This window comes from Stenella coeruleoalba, assembly GCF_951394435.1.
Source record: "Stenella coeruleoalba genome assembly, chromosome: 15".
NCBI lineage: Eukaryota > Metazoa > Chordata > Mammalia > Artiodactyla > Delphinidae > Stenella > Stenella coeruleoalba.
This window is the reverse complement of record NC_137161.1, coordinates 71,578,047-71,596,154: the sequence shown is the minus strand read 5'-3', so window position 1 is coordinate 71,596,154 and position 18,108 is coordinate 71,578,047. Positions and strand designations below refer to the sequence as shown.

The 18,108-nt window shown below is 56.6% G+C and overlaps 1 protein-coding gene across 2 annotated transcripts; it reads left to right on the top strand.

Moving 5' to 3' along the window:
* The first annotated feature begins 1,854 nt into the window (after positions 1-1,854).
* Positions 1,855-18,030, top strand: ATP2A1 (ATPase sarcoplasmic/endoplasmic reticulum Ca2+ transporting 1). 2 transcript variants are annotated; one of them, XM_079945082.1, is made up of 21 exons: positions 1,855-2,135; positions 2,769-2,893; positions 4,286-4,390; positions 5,082-5,220; positions 7,151-7,231; positions 8,116-8,201; positions 8,353-8,650; positions 8,845-9,011; positions 11,817-11,905; positions 12,199-12,301; positions 12,550-12,681; positions 13,972-14,094; positions 14,220-14,438; positions 15,094-15,429; positions 15,627-15,847; positions 15,949-16,151; positions 16,344-16,429; positions 16,528-16,661; positions 16,775-16,892; positions 17,056-17,173; positions 17,933-17,973. In XM_079945082.1, the coding sequence occupies exons 1-21, from the start codon at positions 2,018-2,020 to the stop codon at positions 17,956-17,958; spliced, it is 3,027 nt and encodes a 1,008-aa protein (XP_079801208.1). In that variant the 5' UTR covers positions 1,855-2,017; the 3' UTR covers positions 17,959-17,973. The 2 variants fall into 2 exon arrangements, with proteins under 2 accessions (XP_079801208.1, XP_079801207.1); XM_079945081.1 differs by lacking the exons at positions 1,855-2,135; positions 2,769-2,893 and adding an exon at positions 17,460-17,504 and having other exon boundaries at positions 4,293-4,390; positions 17,933-18,030.
* The last annotated feature ends 78 nt before the right edge of the window (positions 18,031-18,108 follow it).

The following is an 18,108-nucleotide window of genomic DNA, read 5'->3' as shown; positions in this document are numbered from 1 at the left end:
GCCGTGTCCTCAACTCACCCGAGAGGCTGCCCTCCCCCAGGTCCAGGCAGAGGAAAGGATGGGTATGGGGGGCTAAATCCTTCAGTGCCATCCATCCCTGCTGGCCTACCCACCCCTCAAAAGTGGGGCTTCCCTTTCCTTTGCCCCGCTGTCTCCTGTGCCATTGTCTGCTTAGGAACTTGAGTGCCAGACAGCGAAGCGACCTTGAGAACACTTTCAGTAGCCTATACCCCTCACTGTTCATTTCAGGAAACTGAGGCCTAGATGGAGGAAGGACTTGAGGCCAAGGCCATAAGCCTGCTTCCCCTCACTGACCTCTCACCATTCTCTCATTCAGCCTTTCTCCTCTCTGCCCTTCTTTCTTCCCCTGCCTACACCCCATGCTACCCTCTTGTCTGTTCCTCCCGCAGCTGGTAGTAACCAAGAGACGCCCCTATCCCAGAGCAGGGATGGGGGTGGGGTGTTCAGAGCAGCTGCTTCTCTGAGGAAGCTGATACTGAGGCCAGCCGCTCAGCGACAGCTTGTGGCTTTGCACCCAGCCCTGGGCCCCCACCCACCTGGCTGCCGCGTGCCAGCTCCCCGCTGTCCCTTTTCCCCACTGCTCCTCAGACTTCCCTCTGACCCTGGCAGCCCTGTCTCTATTCCCCCAGCTATGACTGTCCTTATTTCCCCTAGACCTGTCCCCATCAATCTGCCCGCCGTCCATTCCTTTGGTCCAGAGCCTCTGCTCTATCCGGCTTCCCCGAGCCCCTTCCCTTAACGTCCCTTCCCTCAGCCCTCTGCCGACAGGGTATGTGCCCAGGGTATGCCTGAGCACACAGCTCTGATCTTCACTCCCTTTGAGGACAGCTACTTCAGGGCCAGGGCGGAGTGCAATCACACGCCATGTGGGGTCTGCCATGTAAACCCCGTGGGTTAAAGAGAGCACAGTGTGGGATGAGGTGACCCTTATTCCATGACTTGGGGTGACCCCTGCCCCCATTCTGAAACATTGATCCCTCTCCCCTTGCCATCAGCACATTCTGTAGGCTCTTGGGTTACCCGGCTGCCTGGGTATCCCATTTTCTTGGTGGAGGGGATTCCCTGTCAGGGATGCGAGGCCCTGAAGGCTCTGTTCCCAGTGGCTGAGTTAGAGTGATGGGGAGGGGTGGGTAGGGGAGAGACAGGCAGTCCTGGCTTTGCTCACCAGGGCCTGGACACTAAATCCCTTGTTGATGGCTGCGGCATCCCCTCCCTAGGGTAGGGTTACCATCTTCTGCCCTGTCCCCTTGACCCTCTCCCCTCCCTACTTCCCCTTGTCCCTCTAGAGCCACTTCCTCTCGCCCCCAAGGGATGTTCTCCCCCTTTTCAATCCCCTGAGGGTTGGAGTATCTCTGCTGCCCTTTCAACAAGGTAAGTGAGAAAGGAGGAGACTGGGGCAGTAGAAACAGGCAGGTTCAGGGAGATGAGATGGGAAGGGGACACGAGGAAAGGGAACGGTGAAGGCCTGAGAGGAGAAGTGGGTTTAAGGGAAGAACTGGAAGGGGTGAGGTTGGAACAGGAAATTCAGTGCAGCTGAAGAAGTCGAGGCAGTTGGGGGAGGGCTCAGTAGCAGAAGACAGAAAGTGAAGTCTCTCTCTGCCCCCCCTTCCCTGGGGCTGGGGCCACCTTAGCTTCCCTCATGAGTGACATCTCAGGCTGCAGCCCCACTGTTCCCCCTCTGTCAGCAGAAATATCTCTCTCTTCTGACCCCTCCTGCTAGAGTCTCAGCCAGCCAATCCCTGATCTGGGGGAGGGGGGAGCCTGGCCCCCCCCACTCCCTCATAAGGACCAGCTGGGGGCTGGGGCGGGTGGCTGGCTGCTGCAAGTGGAACGGGGCTCAGAGCTTCGTGGAGGGAAGAATAACTTGGGGGGGGCAGAAGAGAAAAAGGAAGAAACCCAGACAAACAGGCAGGTGGACACACTGAAGAAGGCCCCTGACGTGTGAGAACCCCCCAGAAGGAACACACCGCCCCCTGGCCCCCAGGAAGGGAGCACAATGGAGGCTGCACACTCCAAGACCACAGAAGAGTGTTTGGCCTATTTTGGGGTGAGCGAAACTACAGGCCTTACCCCGGACCAAGTTAAGCGGCATCTGGAGAAATACGGCCACAATGGTAAGTGTCCCTTGATGGACACACATACACACACACACACACACACACACACACACACACACACAGACTCACACTCAAACACACTGGAGCCTCTCCCTCCAGGGTATCTTAGGGAAGAGGCAGGACATGGTCCAATGACTGCAACGGAGGGGAGGATACTAAGAAAACAGGGTCCCTGAGACCCTGATTTTTGGGAAGTTTTATGGGATAAAAAACTTTTGGTGGCCTGATTCTCTTACCTTAGCCACAAAGTCCTGGGTGTGGGCGGCATTAGCCTGAACTCCAAATGAATATGTCCTTTTCTTCTTTTTCCCTGGGCAGAGCTCCCTGCCGAGGAAGGTAAGTTACTGGAAGCCCTGAGCTCTCATAAATGACACCTCCTCCCCTCTGTGCCCCACTCCCTTCTCCCTGCCCTTTCCTTCCAACTCCTGGGGCAATCGTTCCTCCTCAAAGGTTAGAGTCTGGCTGGGGTCAGAAGTTTCCAGGCACTTTCTCCTTGAGGCATCCAGTCCTTGAACAACTGCCCACCACTTTAAGGAGCCTGTTTCTGGACTCCGGGCCAGCTCCTCTCAGCCCTTTTCTCAGTACCAAATGGCCTGCCGGCACCTGGAGTCCCAGCCGTTCATCCGTTAGACCTTAACCCCGGGGGCCCCCTCCCCTTGCCTCTTCCCTCAGGGAAGTCCCTGTGGGAGTTGGTGGTAGAGCAGTTTGAAGACCTCCTGGTGCGGATCCTTCTCCTGGCCGCCTGCATTTCCTTTGTAAGTGTGGGAGGGCATCTGGGGGCAGGCTGGGAGCGTGGGTTGGGGGATCTGGAGAGTCTGCTGGCGGGCAGCTCCAAATCATCGGCTCCTGTAGACCAAGCATTCAGCATCCTTTCCTACAGACCAGAAATGAGGGAGGTGGGGTGACGCTGATTTGTATACTCCTCTGTCCTCCCCCACACCCCGCAGGCAGGTTTTATTTTAAGCTTTAAGGGTGTTCTCAGCCAAAACACTGAAGTTAAGCCGCCCCCGGAGCTTCAAGGGCTCCGAGGGCTCGGGTTACCCCCGCGAAGCGCTGGGCTCCGCGGCTCCAACGCTGCTGCTGTTCCCAGGCCACCGCTGCTCCCAGCATGCCCCGGGGGCACATGCACTGCTCCACCAATCCCGCGGCATCCTGGCGCCCCTGCCCCGCCCTCCTGACACTGATTGGTCGAGGCAGAGACTCCCCTCGTAGAGGCGGGAAAGAGCTGCTGGTGCGAGGGTGACTCCAAAGAACCAGAGCCTCTCCTGTCTCTGGGCCTCACCTCCCTACTCACCCCATCAGGGCTAGAACTCCCAGGATCCCCCTCGTCACCTACCTGGCCTGACCCTCCCCTTCCTCCTCACAGCCTCAGGGCTGCCCCACGCCGGGTCTCAAGGCCCTGCCACCTCTCCTGCCCTGGAGCTCCCCTCCGCACCCACCATCCTAGCAGGCCGGCCTGCGTTTTGGAGTTTCTTCCTTAACATCTTAATGGTCCTGGAAGACAAGACTCTGGAGGCAAAGAAGTCTCCCTGTCCCCTGGTGTCTTTAGTGGAGGCCCCTGGGCCCCTGAGTGTAGCTGGCAGGGCCTCACTTCTCCCTCCTCAGATTTGCTCCTTGACATTTGCCTGAGGCTGTTGCCTGGCAGAGGCAACAGCTGGGGTGGGGTGTGCACAGGAGGCCCCGTAACACTATCCCCCACTTCTGCTCCCTCATGAAATTGGAGCTCCCCTGCCTTGGGCTGTTGGGGGAGGGCCGTGCGTGGGCCGGGCGCCTGCGAGGACCACAGGGTTTTTCCTACTGAGTTTTGGCTCCCGGGGGATGGATGTGGCTGCGGGGGTAGTTGGCCTGGGTGTCCCCTGAGCTTCGTTTACAAGCCAGTAACTTGGTCAGGGAAACCTGAAAGCATTCCCAGTTAATCCCCTAGCTGCGCATGTCTGTGCCGGCCTGCACCCGCTGAATAACAGTAGTGGCCACGCTTACGTGAGTTCGAGCTGTGGAGCACGTAGACCCTTAAAGGGATGTGGGGCTGCAGTGCCCCCGTGGTGCCCTGCCCCGTTTGCTCCTGCACATGTTCTCACCTCCATTTCCTCTCCTTCCTCACGTGAGGGGCTTTAGAACCTGTTATTCTCCCTTCCCTTGCTCCCCAGGTGCTGGCCTGGTTCGAGGAAGGCGAAGAGACCATCACCGCCTTTGTTGAACCCTTTGTCATCCTCTTGATCCTCATTGCCAATGCCATCGTGGGGGTTTGGCAGGTTAGCTTTGACCCCGCCTCGTTCCCTCACATCCTGACACTGGATGTGAGGCCAGCCTCCCTCCCTGTCTCCTTCTCCTCCATCACTTACCCTGGGCTTGCCTTGTTCTGAATTGGGCAAAAGGACCAGAATGTTGGAAAGAGGCAGGAGACTGGTGTTCCCACTGTCACTTGCTGGTTGTACAACCCTGGGCAGGTTCCTTCATCTCTCTGAGTCTCAGTTTCCTCATCCATAAAATGGGGCTCATAATCCTATCCCTCAGAGTTGTGGTGAAATTTAACAAGATGATGAGTGTGAAAGTGCCCAGCCCTGTGTCTGGCATAAAGGAGGATCTCAGGAAATGCTAGTTTGATGTCCTTCTTTCTCTTACCTTATACCATCCTCTGCTTCTCCTGTCCCCTGCTTTCTGGTTTTCTTTGTTTCTCCTTCCTTCTCTCCCCGAAACCCCCTTACCTGTTCTCAGCTGTGGGTGATGGTTTCCTTAACCGTCATGTGGGGTTTGTCTGCTCCCCTGGGCCAGGAGCCAGGACTGCATAACCTGCCTCCTTCTCTGTGATGCCCCTACTTCCCCCGAGACTCTGGCCCCTGCTCCTGCATCCCTACACCTCCCCATCCTCCCTGACCAGTCCTCTGTCACTCTACAACCTTCCTCCCTCTGCTGACCCTCCCCTCCTCAACCCTGTCCCCCCAGGAAAGGAATGCAGAGAATGCCATTGAGGCTCTGAAGGAATATGAACCGGAGATGGGGAAGGTCTACCGGGCTGACCGCAAGTCAGTGCAAAGGATCAAGGCTCGGGACATTGTCCCCGGAGACATCGTGGAGGTGGCTGGTGAGTGATGGGGACGAGTGGTCCAGGATGGGTTCGAGGCCAAGAAGATGTGCATGTTGGGGGCTGGTCGGGCCCTGATCCCCACTGTCCAGGAGGTAGCCAGGGTGGTGGAGTCTCTGCTTCTCCTTCCCAGACTCCTCAGGAGGTCACCCCAGGGCACTGTGGCCACAGCACCCCCTCTCCATCAGAGTCTCAGCAGGAACAGCCAGTCCTGTCCCTGACGCTGCAGGCAGACCCCTGCTCCCCCTCCTCTCACCCAGCACTTGCAAGTAACAGGTGGAACCCAGTCCCTGCCAATGGCCCTGTCTCCACCCCCCTCCTGAGGCCTGGCTTCCCTCTCCTTCCACCCACCCCCAAGCTTGGTCAGCTTTAAATCTTGACCTCTCGGTACCCTTGAGGCTTCTCAAAGGGGAAGGAGCAAGGGTAGAAGGGAGGAGGGGGGCCGGAGGCTCAAGCCCCCGACCATGTAAGGGAAACTCAGGCCCCAGCAGAGAGCACGGGACTGGGAGGAGGGGAGCTCAAGGAGGGCCCCGCCTCTCCGGTGAGGGACACTTAATGCCTGACCAGGGAGGGGTGGGGGCCGGGAGGCTAAGATTACTGGAATTCTGCCCCCTTCAGCGGTTTTTATATTTGCCCTGTGCAGGCCTTCCCACGGCTCCAGGCCCCTGGCATAGGAAGATGTGTCTTTCTAGGCCTACTTCCCTCCACCAGATACCCAAGTCCCCACCCTGGGAAGCTTGGTGACAGGGAGGGCGGGTGGGCTGAAGACTCCGGTGCCTCATCACAGGGCCGTCCTGCCACGGTGACAGTTTGGAGTCAGCGCCATGAATGTCTATAAATATCGCTTCAGTTTGGGTGACAGGGTGTCCCGCCCAACTCCGTTGCCGACCTCCTCCCTCCTCCATCAGTTTCCTCTGGCACCAGAGGAGGAACCTTGGGGACGGGGAAAGGAAAGCAGTCAAACCCCACCCCCAGGACCATCCTTGGGACCAGGCGGGATGAGGCTGGGAGGCAGTTGTCTTCCTTGGAGGCCTCGAAGTCTGGTGGGGCATCTGCCGTGTTCCCCAGCAAGTTTCCTTTGTGGACCCCCTCCTTCTGTGCACATCCCTTGCCCTCCCCCTCCCTGTTTTCTCAGCTCTCTGCTGTGTATGGCTTCCCCCCCCACCGGCCCCCACCCCGCCCAGAGCCTTGTTTCCTGCAGACTCCCCTTCTCTGCTGCCGTCTCCCCAGATCGCTCACCGTGGCTTCCTGCCTTCCCCAGATACTCAGACCAGGGCCCGGCAGGCTTCTGATGTGCGTCCCATCCACGCCGTGTGGACCTGCCAGGCCTGCACCCTCTGCCTCCGCTGCTCCGCCTTCTCCGCCTGCATTTGTCCTTCTCACACTTCTCTCTCCTGCTTCTCACTCCACCTTTTGTCTGGGTTGACATTGATTTTCTCAATTCCTATATTTTCCTCCTGTTTCTTGCTGCCTTCTCCGGCTGTTCCACTTTGTTCTGCGCCACGGACGCAGGTCTGTGAGACTTACCCTGTTTTCTCTAGTTCTTTCCTTGCCTGTCCCTCCTCACCTTTCTCCCTCGTGTTTCCCTCTCTGTTTTGCTCTCTCTCGGCCTCAGTTTTAGTTTCTCGTTAGATGACAGGATTGGCCCTGATTTTCCCTGTGTCATTCAGGGTACATTTATTGAGCACATACTGTGTGCCCAGACCTCCCCTCGCCAGGCTCACAGCCTGGTAGGGAGAAAAACATTCAGCAGGGGGGACAATTGGAGTGAGTGTTAGAGGGGGATGCTTGCTTGGGTGACAGGAGCACAACCCGGGTGACCTCCCTGAGACCTGAAGGATGAGGTGAGATCATCAAAGACTGGGTTTTTCTTAGGAAGAAAGAAAACTCCCATCTCAGCTGACTTCACTCTCCTCTCGTCTCTCCACAGTGGGGGACAAAGTCCCTGCAGATATCCGAATCCTCACCATCAAGTCTACCACCCTCCGGGTCGACCAGTCCATCCTGACAGGTCTGCTGGCCAGGGTCAGGGGATGCATCAAAGGGGAGGGTGATGAGGATTTGATGAGGGAAGAGCTGAGTGGACAGACAGGGATGAAAGGGGGCCCTCAGCAGTAGGGCCCCCTCCTGGCCCCGTAGTGGCAGCGACATCAACCCTGCTCAGCTTTGCCCACTGCCTAAGCCTGGAACACGAGGGGTCATGGGAAATGGCGGGATGTTTGTCCCCATTTCCAGATGGCCATCAACCCGTCCCTTCCACACGGACATACGGACCCGCTCACCCAGAGAACTATCCTGCCTCCTCAGAAGCCCCCAACTGAGGAAGCAGAGATTCTGGGATAGGATGCAGGGTTCAGATACACTTAAAACCTCAGCTGCTTCTCCTTTTGTCCTGGGAGAGAGAGGGTGAAGAACCAGTGCGCATGCTCCATGGTCCAAGGGGGCAGGGTGGGCTGGCCCAGGGTGATTGCCTGAGCTCCTGCCATTCAGGTGAAGGAGGCAAGGTCCCAAGGGTGGGGGCCCCTCCCTCCCAGGAACGTGCTTTCCAGTTGGCTGCGCACTTCCACACACGTCGGCTTGTTTGACTTTCACCAAGACCTTGCTCTGAAGTGTACACATCCTTGTCCCCATTTTACAGAAGAGCAAACCAAGGCTAAGTGATCCAAAGCCATGCTGCTTGTGAGTGGTCAGGCTGGGAGTGGGGTCAAGGTCTTTTCACTCTAAGTGCAGTGGGTTTCCCATCTGCCTCCAGGGCCTTCCTCCAGAGTCCAGACTTCCTCCAGGATTGTTGCTTGGTCCTTACCAGGTCCTGTCCCGCCAAGCAGAGAGTTGCGGGGGGAAGTATGGGAGAACGACATGATGTCATCTGAAAACCCCTCTGCCCCTTCTCCACAGGCGAGTCTGTCTCTGTCATCAAGCACACAGAACCTGTTCCCGACCCCCGAGCTGTCAACCAGGATAAGAAGAACATGCTCTTCTCGGTGAGGCTTCCAGGGCCAGCTGTCGTGCGCTCAAGCCGGGGGCCCTGGTCTGGGAGAGACATGGCGGTGTGGGAAGAGATGAGACCCACAGCTGGGGGGATGCGGCACGAGGGGCGTCACCTGACTCCCTGCCTCTTCTTCCCCCTCCAAGGGCACCAACATTGCAGCCGGTAAGGCCATAGGCATCGTGGCCTCTACCGGTGTGAACACTGAGATTGGGAAGATCCGTGACCAAATGGCCGCGACGGAGCAGGACAAGACCCCTCTGCAGCAGAAGCTGGATGAGTTTGGGGAGCAGCTCTCCAAGGTCATCTCCCTCATCTGCGTGGCCGTGTGGCTCATCAATATTGGCCACTTCAACGATCCCATCCACGGGGGCTCCTGGATCCGTGGTGCCATCTACTACTTTAAGATTGCCGTGGCCCTCGCTGTGGCTGCAATCCCAGAAGGTAGGGCCACCTCTCTCTTTCCTCCCATTCGCTGATCTCATCTGCAGAGATCCTTTACCCAAATAAGGTAACAGTTACGCGTTCCAGGGATCGGGACCCGATACCTTTGGGAGCTGCTCTTCAGCCTACCCCACTAGGCCTCTCCCTCCCTCCCCCAGTGTCGTTCCCTCACCCCCTCTCCTTCCTCGCCACAGGCCTTCCTGCAGTCATCACCACCTGCCTGGCCCTGGGCACCCGCCGGATGGCAAAGAAGAACGCAATTGTGAGGAGCTTGCCCTCCGTGGAGACGCTGGGCTGCACCTCTGTCATCTGTTCCGACAAGACAGGCACCCTCACCACGAACCAGATGTCTGTCTGCAAGGTCAGGGAAGGGTGGCAACTCCCACTTAGATGGGAGGTGAAACGAGCCCTCCAAAGCTGTGGTTACCCCTTCATCATGGGTAGCTTTTCATTTTGGCCCGAGAAAGAAATGCTTAGGTGGCACAGAGAGTGCCATCCTGCCAGCTAGGAGAGGGAGCAGAGAAGCCCCCCTGGCCCAGGCAGGCAGCTCCCTGCAGCCTCCGTCCGTGTGCTAGGTGCTGCCCTGTGTTAGCTCTAATCCCCCAGAGCAGCCCTTCAGGGGAAGGTCTTGTTTACCCAGTTTTCCCAAAGAGGGAACTGAGGCTCTAGGAGATTCAGTGCACAGTTAATAAGGAGCAGAATTGAGTTTCAAACCCAAGTCTGTCTGGCCCTGGAGTGCCTGCCTGTGCACCAGGCTACCCTCCAGAGTGGTCATCCATGACAGGGCCCGGGGAGCCCAGCCACACGAATCTTGAACAGCATTTCCTGAACCAGGGCCCTTGATCTTTTCCGTGCCTTGGACTCTTTTTTATATATATATAAATTTATTTATTTGTTTATTTATTTTTGGTTGCATTGGGTCTTCATTGCTGCGCGTGGGCTTTCTCTAGTTGAGGTGAGCAGGGGCTACTCTTCCTTGCGGTGCGTGGGCTTCTCGTTGCAGTGGCTTCTCTTGTTGCGGAGCACGGGCTCTCGGCTCACGGGCTTCAGTAGTTGTGGCACGCAGGCTCAGTAGTTGTGGCTCGTGGGCTCTAGAGCGCAGGCTCAGTAGTTGTGGCGCATGGGCTTAGTTGCTCTGCGGTATGTGGGATCTTCCCAGGCCAGGGCGGTAATCCATGTCCCCTGCATTGGCAGGCAGATTCTTAACCACTGCGCCACCAGGGAAGTCCCGCCTTGGACTCTTTGGCAGTCTGGATCTCTACATTTAATATTTTCAATGTATAAAATAAAACGCACAGGATTCTGTTTCTAAAATACATCGGATTGGGAATTCCCTGGTGGTCCAGTGGTTAGGACTTGGTGCTTTCACTGCAGTGAGCCCGGGTTCGATCCCTGGTCAGGGAACTAAGATCCTGCTAGCCACACAGCGCGGCCAAAAACATAAATTAAATAAAATACTTTGGACTGGGCTTCCCTGGTGGCGCAGTGGTTAAGAATCCGCCTGCCAATGCAGGGGACATGGGTTCAAGCCCTGGTCCGGGAAGATCCCACATGCCGCTGAGCAGCTAAGCCAGTGCGCCACAACTACTGAGTCTGCACTCTACAGCCCACGAACCACAACTACTGAGCACACGTGCCGCAACTACTGAAGCCCACGCCCCAGAGCCCGTGCTCCTCAACAAGAGAAGCCACCGCAATGAGAAGCCCACGCACCACAATGAAGAGTAGACCCCGCTCTCCGCAACTAGAGAGAAGCCCGAGCGCAGCAATGAAGACCCAACGCAACCAAAAAAAATAAAAATAAATAAATTTAAAAAAACTACGCATTTAAAAAATAAATAAATTGAGTGTCTCTATTAAAAAAAATACATTGGATTACAGAGGAAGCCAATGATTGAAATACAGTAGTCAAAATATTTTAAAAACAGATTTGTACGTATAGCTGATTCACTTTGTTATACAGCAGAAACTAACACAACATTGTAAAGCAATTATACTCCAATAAAGATGTTAAAAAAACCCACAGATTTGTGATTTGGTAAAACGTATGCTTCTTTATTAATGTATTAAGTAGCCAGTCCAGCAGTGGGTCTCACAATTGCCATAACGCTGAAGCAGTGCTGAGCGTAAATGCTGTTTTGAGAGCCCTGCAACAATACAATGTGACAAGAGAGTATTTGTGATTATATTGGTGGCCAAGTCACAGGTTTTGCTAATATTAATGTGGTCCATGCCCCCATTCATAATTGGATGGAAATGCTAAATGTCAGAGAGAAAATAAAAGATGTAATTTTTGTTTCGCCATCAAAGTTCACAGACACCCTTGGTCCGGGGTGTCATCCATGGACCCCAGGCAAAGAACCCCTGACCTAAACAGAGTTTTCTGGAATAGCATGTTTGTGAAACAGAAATTGGTGTCCTAAGGATCAAGGGTTGTGTGGTCAGACCAGGCCGAGAAAGGCTGTACCACATGCCTGTTGGCATTTGAAAGCCTCGGAGAAGGCTGACCATAGAGAGGGTGGATTTCGCTCAGTTTAAACGAGTTTGCCAAACTTACCTGGCCACAGAACCATTTTATCCTGGAGCACATCTTAAGCCCCATCCCTTCCACGCGTGCTCTGGCTCAGAGTGGGCTGCTCCCCTCTGCTCTGTGTGATCTCCATCCCTCCAAAGCACAGGCTTCAAAGCCAGACCACTGGTCTTCTGTCATGTTTCATAAAAATGAATTAATTGCCCACATTTGAAAAGTCAAGGGATATCATAGGAAAATAACCTGAATTTCTAATTCTTCCTGCAAAACTGGAAGATCTGGCCACAAGAGGCTGGAGCTGTAGATGGGCCATGTACGGACAGGTAGACTGGTGGCCACCACACCTTGTGATGCACGTCTTATTTTACTAATTGATCTGGAAGAACCTCCAGCATGGCCTTTTGTTTTAAGGCCATGAACACAGAACTTAGAGAATGATTTGCAAGGGAGTGGTGTGAGAGGGGAGGAAAAGGGAGGAAAAGGGAAGGACGAATCAGGGGATGATGGTGGGAAGTTGGGTAAGTCCTAGCAGATGGCCGGGTAGAGGGACACTTGGGGCACGGGCCCCCTCGGTGCAGACTGCCTTCGGGGATGGGGAGAGTTAAACATCTGTGTGCATGCCCTTGTCCTCTGCAGATGTTCATCATCGAAAAGGTGGAGGGGGACATCTGCCTTCTGAACAAGTTCTCTATCACTGGCTCCACTTACGCTCCAGAAGGAGAGGTGTAAGTTCCCCCAAAGTCGTCTTCCCAGTTCCTCGTGCCCCTCCCCACCACACACACACACACACACACACACACACACACACACACACACACATATCCTCTCTCCCTGGGGCCTCCCTCTAGTTTTGTCTTCCTGTTTCTCTCTTGTTCCTTCCCCAACCTTATTCTCTCTCCCACCTGATCTCCAAGTTGGTTGCCATCTCCTTGCTGCATTCCCTGTGCTCTCTCTGCATCTCATTCCCTATCTTCTCTACCTGTCTCTTTCCCTTCCTTCCTCCCCACCCGGCCGCCAGCTTGAAGAATGATAAGCCAGTCCGGACAGGGCAGTATGATGGGCTGGTAGAGCTAGCCACCATTTGTGCCCTCTGCAATGACTCCTCCTTGGACTTCAATGAGGTAACCTCTCCACTCCTGAAGCCGCCCCTCCTTCCCCCTCCAGCTGCCTCAGAGTCCAGGCCTCCTCGACAGGCCGCAAGGAAGGGCTCGGGGGAAGGGGGTCCCTTGTACCAAGCCCTCTCCTGGGTGTAAGGGGAAGAGAGTGGCTTGCTCCCTTCCTGTTCTAGGTGGAAGGTGGGCATGATAGATGGGAGCACGGGGCTGGGAGCCCAGGGCACCTACTTCCTCTTCCTCCTCTGCCCTCTCAGGCCAAAGGTGCTTATGAGAAGGTGGGCGAGGCCACCGAGACTGCACTCACCACCCTGGTGGAGAAGATGAATGTATTCAACACTGAACTGAGAAACCTCTCAAAGGTGGAGAGGGCCAACGCCTGCAACTTGGTGAGTCTAGGCACTCCCTCCCACGGTCCTTCTCCAGCCCATACTGTACAGGCCAGGACCTAAGGAACCTCAGGAGACAGGGCCCCCCACCCCCACCCAGGTCAGGCTGGTCAGGGCCTTGTGCCCCATGCTGGGACCCAGCCGGCACAGGCAGAGAGCCTCTGCGCAGCTTTCCTTGGCAAGGCTGACTTGGGGTAGGACCTACTGCACCTGCACTTACACTGCTCTTCCTGGTGCCCGGTTGCAGCATCCCTGGAAGAATTTAAGATCACTTTTCCTGTCGTGTCCCTAGTTGAAAGGGACAGAGCTGGACACAGAAACCACAAGTGACCCATCCTGGGACAGCCCCAATTTCAACTATTCCCCATTGTCTCTAGAAACACACTTGTTTTTATCAGATCACAATGCCTGATTTAGGATTTGGGAAATATGACTGCCTCATATGCCTCTGCTTCCCCGTGTCCAGGTGAACAAGCCCAATTCTGTGACCATCACTCCAAGTTCTTGCTATTCATATTTACTGAATGTCTCTATTGAATTCCTCTGGGGTATTATATTATATTCCCCACACCGCTCGTTCCTTTTTTTTTCATATAGGCAAGATGCTCATGGCTGCTTTATTTAATATGACAAAAATAATGCAAACAACCTAAGTATTTATCAATACAGGATTCATTTTAAAAATTTACAAATGATAATAAAAACATCAAATTATTTTTAATTTTATTTATCGTTTTTATTTTTGTTTTGTGGAGAAACATCTAGAATGCATGTGACACATTCACTTTTATGGAGTGCTTAGTACTACGTGCCAGGTACCAGCTCTCCATTGTCTAGCAACGTACGTCTGTAGACTCACACAGGTGGTTGTCTACATTTAAATGATTACATAAAAGTAGAAACTCAGTTCTTCAGCTGCACTCATCACATTCCCCAGGCTCAGTAGCCGTTGTTCGATTGCACCGTATTGAACCATCCAGATTATTAAACATTCCCATCATCACAGAAGGTTCTATCGGGCAGTGCCACACTACGCCGTCCTGTTTCTATTGTGCTTTAACCTGAACATAGTAAGACAGTGGCAGCACTAGCCTTGGAATTATCTCCATTTCTGCTGTAGGCAGCAGACTTAGCTTTATCTCAGACTCAGCTTGGGGTCTGCTCTGACCTCCAGATCCTTTTCGACTATGTTTTAAAGGGTCTGGGACTCTTCCCTTCTAGCATAGCATCATCACTCTTTCTCCACTGGTCTCATATCTGGCCTCTCCCTCCCTGTCTCCTCTCTCTCAGGTGATCCGCCAGCTAATGAAGAAGGAATTCACCCTGGAGTTCTCCCGGGACAGAAAGTCCATGTCTGTCTATTGCTCTCCAGCAAAATCCCGGGCTGCTGTGGGCAACAAAATGTTTGTCAAGGTCAGGAATCCGAGTGCGCCTTAGCCCCGCTTCTTCCCAGTCCTGAACCCTCCTCTCTTCTCCCTGCCCCGCTCACCGTGCACTGGAAGGAACAGTAGTGTCTGAATACTGTTCTGTTCTCCTAGGGTGCCCCAGAGGGGGTCATCGATCGCTGTAACTACGTGCGAGTCGGCACCACTCGGGTGCCCATGACAGGGCCAGTGAAGGAGACGATTCTGTCGGTAATCAAGGAGTGGGGCACTGGCCGGGACACCCTGCGCTGCCTGGCCCTGGCCACCCGGGACACCCCCCCAAAGCGAGAGGAGATGGTCCTGGATGACTCTTCCAGGTTCATGGAGTACGAGGTGAGCAGACGGAAGCATCCCGTTGTCCCAGAGTCACCTGCCTCACCCCTTCCGCCACCCTTGTCATTTCCTACTTCGTCACGGGGCCTAGAATCACAGGACGTTAGAGTTTGAGAGAACCTTAGGAATAATCCAGCCCAGGGCTACTTGGCCTGTGGTCCGTGGACCCATCTGAGATGAGGTGAGGTGCTTGCTCCAGAACAGAAGCCAGCCAGGTCCACTCGGGTTTAGCTGATGTGTTTCCACAGTGAGGTTTTCTAAGGACGTGCGTCAGCCTCCATTCTGGCACTAGCGCTTTATCTCGTAGTGGACCTGCTCTCTGAACAGCACCAAAGCCCACTCCATCTCACAGAGGGAACGGCGTGGCCTGGCAGGTAACACAGATTTGCTCCAAGTTGTAGACCAAGTGAGCAGCCCTGCTGAAAGCAGAAACCACCTGCCTCCCTTCCAGTTCGAGTTCTTTCTATGAAAGACACGCTCTGCCATCTACAATGGGCCTGGCACCGCCAGGCCTGCAGACACACATGTGAACATTTCCCACCCCTGAGCTTTGAGGCCCCACTGAGGTTTAAACACCAGGCCCAGGGACAGCTCTCCCCTCAGCTCCCCCCAGGCTTCCTCCTTGACCCTGTCGCTCTCTTCTCTGTCTCCCCAGACGGACCTGACATTCGTTGGCGTGGTGGGCATGCTGGACCCGCCCCGCAAGGAGGTCACAGACTCTATCCTCCTGTGCCGTGATGCTGGCATCCGAGTGATCATGATCACTGGGGACAACAAGGGCACAGCCATTGCCATCTGCCGACGAATTGGCATCTTCGGGGAGAACGAGGATGTGGCTGACCGAGCCTACACTGGCCGGGAGTTTGATGACCTGCCCCTGACCACGCAGCGGGAGGCCTGCAAACGCGCCTGCTGCTTTGCCCGCGTGGAGCCCTCGCACAAGTCGAAGATCGTGGAGTATCTGCAGTCCTACGATGAGATCACAGCGATGGTGAGAAGACTGGCGTGGGGCGGTCTGCTTGGTATCTATTGAGATGACCGTCCTGGGGAGCTGGGGACCGAGGGAGGACGGGGCTGAGCAGGGGCCCTGGCGAGATGCACGGAGGGGAGGGATTCGGGCCCCGATGGAAGAGTCTCAAGGAGGGTACGAGGAAGGGGCTGGTGCCCACCTTCTCTCCCTCCCCACAGACAGGTGATGGCGTCAACGACGCCCCTGCCCTGAAGAAGGCAGAGATCGGCATTGCCATGGGATCCGGCACCGCCGTGGCCAAGTCGGCCTCCGAGATGGTACTGGCCGACGACAACTTCTCCACCATCGTGGCTGCCGTGGAGGAGGGCCGCGCCATCTACAACAACATGAAGCAGTTCATCCGCTACCTCATCTCCTCCAACGTGGGAGAGGTGGTCTGGTGAGCAGCCGGGAAGGGCATCTAGGAGGAGCTCGGGGCTGGTGGGGGGTGACCACAGGCCTGGGAGGCAAGACAGACGTGTGACCTCCTCCTTCTGGCAGCATCTTCCTGACAGCTGCCCTGGGGCTGCCTGAGGCCCTGATCCCCGTGCAGCTGCTGTGGGTGAACCTGGTGACAGACGGGCTCCCGGCCACAGCCCTGGGCTTCAACCCCCCAGACCTGGACATCATGGACCGGCCCCCCCGGAGCCCCAAGGAGCCCCTCATCAGTGGCTGGCTCTTCTTCCGCTACATGGCAATTGGGGGTGAGCAGGATGAGACCCCACACCGCTTCCCGACCCTCAGGGCTGATCCCCTCTCTGGGACACCAGCTTCCCCACAGCAGCCACTGCGGCAGGCCCTCTTCCTCCAGCTGCTGTTCATGGCCAGGAGGCCCTCTCAGCTCCTCCCGTCTCCCCAGCCCTGGGCCCCCAACTCCCATCTTCTCTCCACCACAGGCTATGTGGGTGCAGCCACGGTGGGAGCAGCAGCCTGGTGGTTCCTATACGCTGAGGACGGGCCTCACATCACCTACAGCCAGCTGGTAGGGCAGCACGGAGGGAGGTGGGAGGAGGCGAGGGGAGCAGGAGGGTGGCGTGGAGGCTTTTTCGGAACCCCGGCTTCTCCCCTCTCCTCCTGCAGACTCACTACATGAAGTGTGCGGAGCACAACCCTGACTTTGAGGGTGTGGATTGCGAGGTCTTCGAGGCCCCCGAGCCCATGACCATGGCCTTGTCCGTGCTGGTTACCATCGAGATGTGCAATGCTCTCAACAGGTGGGGTCCGCGCTCTCTCCCTCTGCGGCCCTCTGGAGGCCACCCTCCCCCTGCTTACCGCTTCTCTCCCCTTGTGCCTCCACCCCTGGCTCCGCCCGGCCGCCCCCTTGCAGCCTGTCTGAGAACCAGTCCCTCCTGCGGATGCCGCCCTGGGTGAACATCTGGCTGGTGGGCTCCATCTGCCTCTCCATGTCCCTCCACTTCCTCATCCTCTACGTGGACCCTCTGCCGGTGAGCCTTCTTCTGGCCAGGGGCTGCCTGCCCCCCCCCACCCACAGGGGGCCTCTGCAGGGGTCCGCGACCACGACCCCTGCCAGAGGGAGGAGGGCGGGGTCAGGCTGGCGCAGTGGCAGCTCCTGGGCTCCTTCTCACTGCCCTTCCCGCCTCCTCCCAGATGATCTTCAAGCTGCAGGCCCTGGACCTGCCCCATTGGCTCATGGTCTTCAAGATCTCGTTACCAGTCATCGGGCTCGATGAACTCCTCAAGTTCATTGCTCGGAACTACCTGGAGGGTAAGAGCGCGCCGCCCCCAGCCCTGTCAGCCCCTGGCCCCTGACACAGCCCCTCCCTCCAGGCCATGAAGGCGCCTGCCCCGCTTCCTTGTCAGGTGGGTGAGTTCCCGGAGCCCCAGCAGGCCCCGTGTCCTCCGCCGAGGGGCGCACCCAGCCCCTGCCCCGCCTTTGCCCGCTCCTCCGAGCCCGTCTCCTTGGCGCCCCAAAGCCTCCTCAGCCCTCTTGGCCCCCTGCGCCCACCTCCCTCCCTCGATAACGGCTGTCTCTCTGTCCTCTCTGGCCATAGGATAACTCGTTTCCCCCTCCTCCATCTCTCTGAGCCGTGTCACAGGTATCACCCCCCTTCTTGCCCGTGCCCTAGCTGCTGTGCCCCCTCTGCCCACCCCCTCTCCCCCTCAGGCGGCGCCGGGGTAACGTGCCCTCACAGCTCCACCTGGAGCCACCGCCGCCGCCGCCACTGCCGTGCTTCCAAGTGGGGCTGGGCTGCTGCCTCTACTCTGCGGGGGTGGCACTGCCCGGCCCCGGGCACCACTGTCTGCTGGGCTGCGCTGCGTCGCGCTGGCTGGCCGCTGAGCCGTGTGCCGCTGGGGCTGCAGTGGCTGGGGGGAGTGGGGGGCTGGGGACACAGGTGAGTGGGGGGGTGGCGGGGGGCCTCCAGGTGAGTGTGCTGGGGGACTGGGACAGGTAGGGAGCTGAGAGGGACTTCTCCTCTCCTGTGCCGCCCTGCCACCAGTCTCATCCTCCCCCTTTTTCTTCCAGATCCAGAAGATGAAAGAAGGAAGTAACCAGTCCTTTTGCCCTCCCTTCCCCACCCTGATAGTGACGCGTCTTCAGCCAGAGCTGTGGCACAGGCCGCCACCACGTGCCCCCCAGCCCAACATTCTTGTTTATAAACATAATGTCCCCTTCACGTCTCCTCCCCCCTCAGCAACTGC